Raw genomic sequence first — 10,632 nt, 5'->3', positions numbered from 1 at the left:
CAGCCGCCATTTTGATTTACTGGAGGTGACAAAAAGTATTCTACATTCTTCATTGGGACTCGTCAGATGGCACTATAAGCGTGGAGCAGCAGTATGGGAGGTCCAGTGCAAAAGTGCTACCGTACAGCTGTTTTGAAAATTGTTTTTTAATACTCGTCAATCTGAATGAGGTAGAGTCTACAGAGCGACCTATCTACGCATCAACGTAACCATAAAATTGAACAAGTACTGATTGACAATTTACCTAAAACAAGACCTAGAAATTATGTACCATGTGCCTCACATTTCTTAACATAATCTTTCGTGGAATTACATCCATTTGCCAAGTTTTATTGGAATCGGTTAGTGGAAAGTGCGCTAAACCGGATTCATCCCTTAGTTTTCCACTTTCAGAAGGTGAATATTTTCTTCAAATTTAAACCCTCTTTCTAATAAAAAATAATCATCAAAATGGGTTCGGTTATCGCATAGCATACATACAAAAAAATACAGTCGAATTGTGGACCTCCTCCTCTTTTTGAAAGAAGTTAAAAATGACATAAACCTCCTGACATCATTTATTGCTATGCCAGTTACATACATACGTATAGACTTAACATATATTCATAACTCGTACAACAAACCTTGTTTATATAAACAGTTAATGTTTGTAAATGGTTTATTTTTCTTAAAAGGGGCTATAGTTATTTGTTTATAATTGTATAATGTTGAAATCCAACAATGATCTAACAGTTTGCGAATGGAAATTTGAGATATCCGATTCTTCATATAAAATTCTTCTTCTTGAAAGAATATCAGTATCCAAGGACTGTTTGATTGATGGTGTTTTATTGTTTTCATTAACTCGTACAAAAAGCATTGTATGCAATCATTAGATACATAATTAGGTCTTAAAATTTCGTACCTATTATTTAGGACACTCGGCAAGGCTTCGTGGCCTATTACTATTTATCAAATTAGATAATTTCAAATACTAACCTAATGTGTTTTAATAATTTTGATAGCGATGTCTCCCTTTCCTTTAACATATTAATTTTCTTTAAATCAGCTCGATATTTTAAAAAATGCTCCTAAGTCAACGAATTATGAATTGGCCCACTGTGCGCCTTTTTAGTTTTGAGACAGATTATACTCATTCAACTACTAATGACGTTAGAAAAGCGAACTTTGCACAATGCACAATCATTTTCACATTGTGAATATTGTGGGTAGTTTCGAATATTTACTGTCAAATGACAAATGTCGAATGTTTTCTTTGTAAAATTAAAAATAAGGTATTTAATTAATAACTATTGTAACTATAGTGATAAAATAGGGTGGTTTGCATCAATATTAGACATAACTGGTTGAAGACTGTACCACCTCAGTCAACCGTGACCATGGGACTTGTAAAGGGCCCGAAACATCGGTTTGTTTGAAAAAACAAATATACGCGATTTAAATCCGGAATAATAGTTTCATTTCCTATGTGTAACAATCGCGAATACCTAAGAACTCGTTATCTTCATATTTTCTTAAATCTTTGTAATGAAGTTGATATTATCCATTTATTGATCTGGTTCGTAAAAAGGGATGTATCCAACATCTTCGGTGTCTTTTTATTTGAGTGAACAAAAACCAAATAGGCAGTATAACTGCAGCGTCCTGAATGAGTTCTGTATTAACCGTTCTTGTCAAAGAAGGATCTCTGCTACTTATACAATCACTACGGCGATCAACTGCGAAGCGAGTACTTTAAGTGACGCGGGGCCACTCTAGACCGCTGCCCCCGCGCGGATTAAGCCGCGCGTTGACGCAGATCTGCGTCTCTGCCACCGCGCGCGTGATTGCAGTGCAGTGTGATAATCGCCTAATAGTGAATTCAAATAATAATTAATATAATAATTGTTATAAAACAAAGCTTGCAAAGATAATCCAGAAACCATAGTTGGCATAGTCTAAGCGCCTGCAAAAGTGTTATTAGCAATTAATTACACGGACAAGATAAACTGTCATTTTAGATGATAATTTTTGCAAAGGCGATTTCTTATTTTTTTTGAATAACTTTTTATAGAAGCTTCCTAAAATAGCAAAAAGTTTAGGTAGAAATTAGGTAGTAAATAGTTAAATTAAAAAAGTAAATTATATATTACATGAAAAACTTAAAGTGGTCCAGCCAACCTGACGTCAGAATGGCTGACCACTTTATTTCTTTAATATTTCCGTTAGCGCAAAGGTAGAAAATATGTCAATAATACCTTTATTGACAAATAGTAGAAAATAGGTAGTAAATAATGAGCACAGTTTGATTTGTATATCTCGTTTGGTCTAGCCATCCTGACGGACACACAAATTCGGCTGTTTGTTGTTCAGTCGATAGTCGATAGAATATTTATCGACTGCAATCACTAGATACTTGTAATCGGGTAACACTTTTGCGCAATGAACTGTCATTTTACTCCGTCTTCAAAAAAGACAGACTATTAAAGATTTTTTGTCAGAATGCAATGTGGTAATTAAAACCGTGCCACACCACCGCAAGTTGCCTCAGTCCTACACGAGTAAAGTGGAAGTAGGAAGCCGTATCATGTAACTCGAGACAGTCACCCTTGCGTGGGCGCAATGCTCTTCGTGTACAACGGAAATTAACACACACAAAGCGCAGTAGCCTCACAAATACTTGCGGGGGCGTTTTATAAAGATTAATTTCATACTAACAATACAGACATTACAATGTTAGCTTCGTAAAATATTGTCATATTATTTAACCGACTGCAAAAAAGTAGGTTTTCAATTCGCGTATATTTTTTTGTGTATGTTAGGCTATTACTTCTGCATTTGTGAACCGATTTTGATGATTCCTTTTTTGTTGGAAAGAGAGTAGCTCAGAAGTGGTCCCATTTAAATTTAAAGAAAATATTCCACCCCTGAGGGTGGCAAACTAGGGAGTGAATGAGCTCCCTTTGAAAGAGTTCGTCCAGAGAAGTACTGCCACCTTACTTATTTCCGCCGCCAAGCGGTAATGTGGGCGTTACTGCGTTCGGGTTTTGAAAGTACTAGTGAAATTATAGGCAAGGTAGTGCCCCTCGATTTAAAGCTGTGAGTGGCGCTGCAGCTGCTAGAGCAGGCGTATCAAGCGTGTCGTTTACCGCCAGGCGCGCGACTTGTTCATCCCGTCACTTGGTATAATAAAAAAAAACTAATAATTTTGTCTATTGGAAAGCGAAAGCAGACAAGAGCTTTTTCAAGAACCTTGGATTAAACTCGTTAAGTCGAAATATTAGAGATAATAAACATAGTACAAAACGGTACCAGTTTAAAAAACGTGATCCTGCCACCTGTCCGTCCGGCACACAACAGGCCGGCATCAAATACGGTCACAACATTTATCATATGATGAATAAAATAATAATAAATAAAATTAATGTTATAATTTTGTACGAGTTACAATAAAATTTTATTTAAGTGCTTTTGTGTCTTGAATTGCTGTTCTAGAAAGTAATGGAAATTTATAGATGATTGTATATAATGTAGTATATATATTGTCTACTATATTTATTAGCATAAGCTGCGTTCTTGACTGTCGTCGTGAACTCATTTAAGAGGCAATTTATACGCTTTTATAAGAGTCTTGTTGTCACACATAATTGGCCATTTACGACGTTTAGAATTACACTGAATCGAAATCGGCTCAAAGACGTCGCAATCATTGCGTAACATACACTCAAAAAATAATTTTAAAAATGCAGTCGAATTGAGAACGTTTTTTGAAATGGGATAACAAAAGGTTGCGTGCGCACGAAGGTAATCGATAGTATCATTATTTACTTCGATATACCGTAATTATTGGTAACGGTATACACATCTCGTTCTGCTATGATAAGTGGTACACTAAAATTCGATTATAATCCCAACGTGGCTTTATAAATACTAAAATAAAACAAAATAGATTTTCAAGCTTGCAACACCGGTTATAAACGTCTTTTGTTGATTCGCTCTGGACCTTTTGGAGGGAAAAGTGTCGTTTTTATTTTGACTTTCAATTATTTTGTGAAATCTAGTTTAAAGTGGAATAGGATAGTGCTATTGTGCCTTAATCGAAGATTAAAACGCGAAATTATACGAATCTCGAACTAAAAGACCCGTATCGGCCCGTTCTAAGGAATCCCGAGTCAATCCAAGCACGCCGCCTCAAATCGCCTATCCTCTTTGTGGCGGCCATATTTACAGAAAAACTTATTTTTATGTTTTCGGCTGAAGGACTTTGTTTCCATGGCCAGAAATAAATTAATAAAAAAAAAGTCTTTTGTTTTGAATTTTTCGCATTCTTACTGCAGGATGACCAGTATAACGTGGCTTTTGATTTTTTGTGTACATTTATTTTCTGCTGCCTCCGCAGCTAAACGCTTACCATGATTATGTTGTTTATTACATTTGTATGTATGTTACGCGATAATTATTTGTAAACCGAGTTTGATGATTCGCTTTTTATTGGAAAGAGGGTACCTCAGCATTGGTCCCATTTAAATTTGAAGAAAATATTCGACCTCTAAGGATGGCAAACTAGACTACTTTCAATAAAATTTGGCAAATAGATGTAATTCCACGAAATGTTGAGGTCGGTTTTCTTATACTCTGTACTGATATTATTGGTTCACTATATATGAGTGTCCACGGCACTAGCGACACAATGTTTCCCTGGTACGGGGCTTTGAGTTATATAAATTATTATTTATTTGTCGTCTTTTGGCAAATGCACGTCTGACAAATGCAACGGACTTCTCTAAGCAGAAGTTCTTATTCAAAAGTCGCGATCGAATGGTGAATGTTATTGCACATTTTTCGATATTCAAGTTTCCTCACAATGCGTTCTTGTGTCATAAGTTATAGATAGATAGATAGACAAACACTTTATTGCTCACACACAAGAACAAGAATAGTACATAAACAACTTAAAACTAATGTGGGCAAAGGCGGTCTTATCGCTAAGAGCGATCTCTTCCAGATAACCTTAGAGTTAGAGGAATGCTAATCGGAGCGGGAGACGTAGTGTGCCAATTTTACAAATATAAAAATAAAAATATAAAAAAAATAAAATTGTATAAATAAAAAATAAAAAAATACAAAATAATAAAATTAAATAAAGACACATAGTAATTTATAAAATATTTAAAAAATAATGATATATTATACCTACGTAGATATATGTATATATAAATATACCTAAATAAACTTATACTTACTAATAACTTATAGGTACTTACTAATACACACGTTGCAGACTAGGACTGTGATAAAAGATATTTACGCAATCCGGTTTTGAAAATAGGTAGCGACTTAGAATGTAGGATTTCAAATGGGAGATCGTTCCACAAGTTTGCAGCCTTAATAGTAAAAGAATTTTTGTAATACTCAGAGCGAGTGAAAGGAGGCTTCAGTAGGTTATACATTTTAGACCTTAGTTCACGGTTGTGATCACCCCCTATATTGTTATATTGATCTAGTTGATCATGGGTTCCCAAACTTTTTGGTTCACCACCCACTTCGGTAAAATTTTCAACGCCCACCACCACAGAGAATAATTGAAAACAAGTATTTTTTATATTAACTTAACACATAAAATCGTAAGAAAAAATTATATATTTGTAATATAGTTTATCCAGCTGGTAGGAACTGGTGGAATAGGCCGACAATTCAGGTCATTTTCAACAGCATCAATTGATTTTGAGACCCCTATCGCTAGGACTCGGCGGTACGGACCACGTTGGGAGACTATGTAGTAGATAACCTTTATCTATTTATTATAATTTTGGGCCCCAGTTTTCGTTATTCTGCTAAAATCTAATGGGAGTTGAGTCGCAATAGAGTATCAAAGGAATAGCAGTGATGGCATTCATTAATTCAATCACTAACTATCGACGTTACCTTACTAAAAAATTACCATGGCATATCTTACATTGTGTCTCGTTTAATCTGCAATTTAATCTTCAATATGTATGATATTAGTACACTATGCCTTCGACATACTTACATTTCACCCATCGAGAATATAACCAGAAAAAGAGACGAAACAAGAGCCATCCATATCTGGCAACTCATCAGGGAAACGGGCCTTTTAAATATCAACTCTCGTTTGCGTTGAAATCACAACTTAGAAAGCTGAAATAGTACAGCGCCAACATCTGACCTGTGTGTACGCCTCCGTATATTCCAAAAATATTCTGTATTGTAATAGAGATAATATCTCTAACTACGGAGGTCTGTTCCATTCGGTGGTGTCGGAAAAACAGCAAAACATCTAATTACAAACGGAATCACATTTCATCGGTAATTAAATATTAAATATGTAATTTTTCAATTTTCGTCCATTATAGCAAAGCTCAAGTTAAACTGGTCGGTTTAAAGTTAAACAATTGACGACACCCGTCAATTGTTTCCAATTCGGGCTGGCCAATCGGAGCGCAGTTGTCGAATAGTTTTCAAACAAATTAAATGACACTTCGTCTCTATTTCTGGTTATATACTCGATGATTTCGCCATTGAAGAGCAGAATATCAAAAAATTGCAATGGCAATTGAATAACTCGATGGCAAGCATCTACTCTTAACTTTTATAAAATCCTGCCATTGAAACTCCATCTCGACACAGAACTGAGGTGATTTGAAATTAGCAGAACTGGGGCCGTGGTCGTAAAATACGTTAGCAAACTAATACCGATTATATTTAAATATGTTAGAGTCCATAACTGTCATGAATGCTTTAGTACAGTTATAATTTGACTTCTAGGAATATTCAAAGTCATCATTACGACGTATCTAATTACAAAATCATTTAGATTCCGTTTTAATTAATTATTTTTATATCCGTGTCAGCTCGTATATAGCTTAGACATATTTTTGTGACTTAGTGATGGGACGAACATGTCGTGCGCCTGATGGTAAGCGACACGCCTGTCCATAACAGTTGCAGTGCCACTTAGAGCTTCAAATCGCATAGATCTGAGAGGCACTGCCACTGCGCCCGTCGCCCTGAGATATAAGTTGACAAGTCCCATGTGCCTATAATTTCACCAGCACCTTTACCCTTCAAAACCGGAAATGCTTTGCGGCAGCAGAAATATATAAGGTGGCAGTACTACCCTAGACGAACTGTTTTAGAGGGAGCTCTACTGCTACATTCCGCAGACAACACAGGAATTCTAATCTAATATCTTATTTCAATGTTGTTAGGGTTTTGTAACGTCTAGATTTGTTTGGCAAATAAATAGATAAACACGAGTAGACAGTAACATTAGTTACGAGCAGAGATACGAGCTGTATATCTACGTCATTTGCGTACAGCCTTAATTATGTAGGTTTAGGAGAAGAACTCTCAAGCTCGTTGCAATTCCGCGTCTTGGCCTGGGGAAAAAATCGAGGCTATTTGAAAACACAAACATCTGACAATTTTCTTCTAATTTGTTTAGTTCTAATTTAACAACGGTTAATTTCCATTTTTGCTTTTATTTTGTAATTGCTTAAGTATACAGATCCTTTTATTCCATGCCTAAGTTTCTTACCTATGCTTAGAAGTGGAAAGGTGAGAGCCTGGTGCTCAAGAACACAGGTTAATTCTATTATGGACACCAGACTTTCACAAATGAAACTATATTCAATAACGTGGGGACCTTAACTTATATAGGTATATAAGTTTGTGAAAGATAATAAAGACAATATTTTAATTTTCAGATTTTCATACTTATAGGCTAGGTATTTAGGCAGTCAAAACATATTTTAATCACGTTCTTTATTTACTAAAATTATGTATTTGTTCGATCCAAAAATATATGAACATAATGGTAATAAAACATCATAATATTCAATAAAATAAACACCGGAACAAAATAATTTTGTGTTAGTTTCTGACTCTAGATGAATTCGACATTCTCGAATGAAAGACCTATCTCTATTAATAACTTTTTTGAATTTTCAGGAAAAGAAACGGTCTCAAACACGAGCTGTTGAGGAATGAAGAAATCGTCGCCGAAACACGGCTAGATGTAAGTTGGCAATAGTTTTATATTATTACACAATTCTATTGTTGTTTCTTTCTCGTTATCTTATCTTCATACTTAAAGGGTAGCATTGTTGTGGAACATCGCTCAGTATTGTCATACCTAAAGGCTCAATGGCTTATGTAATATTTACAACTATAAGAACCTACTCGGTAGATAAAATCGTTAACAACAAAAAGAAACGTTTTTAAATAGTCTGTAAATCATTGCCAGCCCGTAAGGCTTCTGTGAGATGGTTAAGTATTCCTTGTAACTTTGAGTAGGTATCATTATCGACCTGTAAGTCCCATCGCTGGGCCTGCGTCTGGCGCTGGCGTGATGTAGCTACTGTTGGGTAATTTTCCGAAAAATTCCAAATAGTGGAAATTTGGCAAAATATAATTTCGAAGGTTCTTATTATATTCTACGTTTAGATATCTTTTGAAGTGTTATTTAGCGTGAATTATAAAATAAACTGGTAAAGCTGACAGCCACTCACAGAAAAATGAGTTTTAAAATGATTTCACAATAGCGAAAAAAACCTTTTTAATGGTTCATCATTTTCGTTCAGTAACTTCAACTTTTGACAGGTGTCAGCGTCAAAAGTGGAAATTAAAGGAAAAATATCCGGAAAAATAGGATTGTTTCAAAACGGAAATTTTCCATGACCCGACATAGATGTAGCGTCGGGGTGCAATCAATAACATGGTGCCCTCTAGTAGGCGCGCGATCAAAATGGAATACTATTTTAATTATTTCCTCAGTAATCGGAAATTCGGGTGCAAATGGTGCAATTATAAATGATATTGGGAAGCCATAGCCCGTTTACTTCGCTGCTCTTTGGAAGCATCACGACCAGCGCTCGGCGCCGGGCCCCCTGCACAAGTAAAGCCGGCACTGCACGGGTCTCCTTTTTTATATTTTAGGCCATAGCCACGGTGATCCAATGCGGGTTGGTAGCTACACAAGTTTTCCGAGTGTTGTGAACCTTCTTCAACATGCAGTTTTCAACACGTTCATTTCCTTCCGTTATAGTCCTCACCAAATAAGAGGCCAAATTTGACGGCTAAAAAAGGCGATAGTATGTAACTTTGAATGCCATCAACGGAACAATAAACAAACAATTATTAGCATAATTGAGTTTTAAAAAATACACAAATTTTATTGAAACATTACATAATATGACAAAACATATTTAAAGTACTGTTTTCGCACAAATTCCAAAATAAAATGCAATTTTGAGTTACTCCGAAACGTCCTAAAAACAGTTACGTCCTCAAGCTATTTTTTCTTAATAATAGTGTTGTAAGCAATTAATCGCCGAATTTCATCGAGTCACTACGATTTCTCGGAAAACAAAATTGACTTATGTAGTTGTTTTATTGATGAACATACTTATTTACACTAAATTCTCATAATAATCCCTTTAAGAATATTATAAAATTAAAATCAAAAGAATTGGATACAATTCATCGGAATGTGGGACAATTTTACGAAAATAAGAGGAATTGCTACAGAATTGCAAGGAATTCTGTAAATTAATTGCTTTTAATTGCACGATTTGGCCTTTTAGGCCCCCTGAACAAGAATGAACCGAAAAATAATCTAAACAAACCCTAATCACAAACTCTTAAAATTTTTAATCGATTTCTCGTGAAAATCGTATAATGTGATTACCGATATGATTAGTCCACATCCCTATTCGCATCACGATGTCAAGTGTCAAATATGGCCTCTTATTTGGTGATGACTACAGTGAGACCATCGAGTATATAACCAGAAATAGAGACGAAATATCATTTAATTTGTTTGAAAACTATTCTGCCATATCATTCCTGTGACAACTGCGCTCCGATTGGCTAGCCCGAGTTCGAAACAATTGACAGGTGTCGTCAACTGTTTCACTTCAAATCGACCAGTTAACTTGAGCTTTGCGATAAAATGTGATTCGGTTTGTTTGTTTTGCTGTTTTTCCTACACCACCGAATAGAACAGCATTGTTATAGTTAGTTATATTATCTTTATTACAATAAATACAGAATATTTTTTGGAATATACGGAGACGTACACACAGGTCAGTAGTTGGCCTGTCTATATTTCAGTGCAAACGAGAGTTGATGTTTTTAAGAGCTGTATCGCTAATGTGTTACCAGGAATATATGGCCCTTATTTCGTCTCTATTTCTGGTTATATACTCGATGAGTGAGATATATTGCTCAGAATTTCACAAATGTACGTAACTTAGAATTTAAAGTCACAAGTACGTACCGCCACAAAGATTTCAACCATCGACCTCTTAGAGCAACCATTCTTCCTCTTTTCTAACAACTCAATCGACTTATTTGTGACTTCAACCATTGACTTTACAAATTGTAATTCAATGACTTCAACAACGAACTTTTAAACAAATATTCACAACAAGTCGACATAAAAATCTTGTATCGTAGCTGGTTACGAAACTTGGTTACCAAAACGACAAATTAATTCTGTTTTCGTAGCTGGTTATCAAAGGAAGAAAAAAAATCCATGTTCGTAGCTGGTTACGAAAGATCAGTTACGATGGTGGACCAAAGGGTTTCGTAACCAGCTACGATACAAGATTTTTATTTCTTTTTCTGTAA

The 10,632-nt window shown here is 35.3% G+C and overlaps 1 protein-coding gene across 1 annotated transcript in view; it reads left to right on the top strand.

Moving 5' to 3' along the window:
- Nucleotides 1–8,032, top strand: part of LOC113232083 — a 46,769-nt gene extending 38,737 nt beyond the window's left edge. The window contains exon 6 of the mRNA XM_026466711.1: nt 7,951–8,032. Coding sequence (XP_026322496.1) covers nt 7,951–8,032 — 82 coding nt within the window. The remainder of the gene's footprint in view (nt 1–7,950) is intronic.
- Nucleotides 8,033–10,632: the final 2,600 nt, after the last annotated feature.

The sequence above is a fragment of the Hyposmocoma kahamanoa genome, unplaced genomic scaffold (genome assembly GCF_003589595.1).
Source record: "Hyposmocoma kahamanoa isolate Upper Pololo Valley unplaced genomic scaffold, ASM358959v1 66, whole genome shotgun sequence".
NCBI lineage: Eukaryota > Metazoa > Arthropoda > Insecta > Lepidoptera > Cosmopterigidae > Hyposmocoma > Hyposmocoma kahamanoa.
Note: the sequence above shows the minus strand (reverse complement) of the source record. Positions and strands in the feature narration are given on the sequence as shown.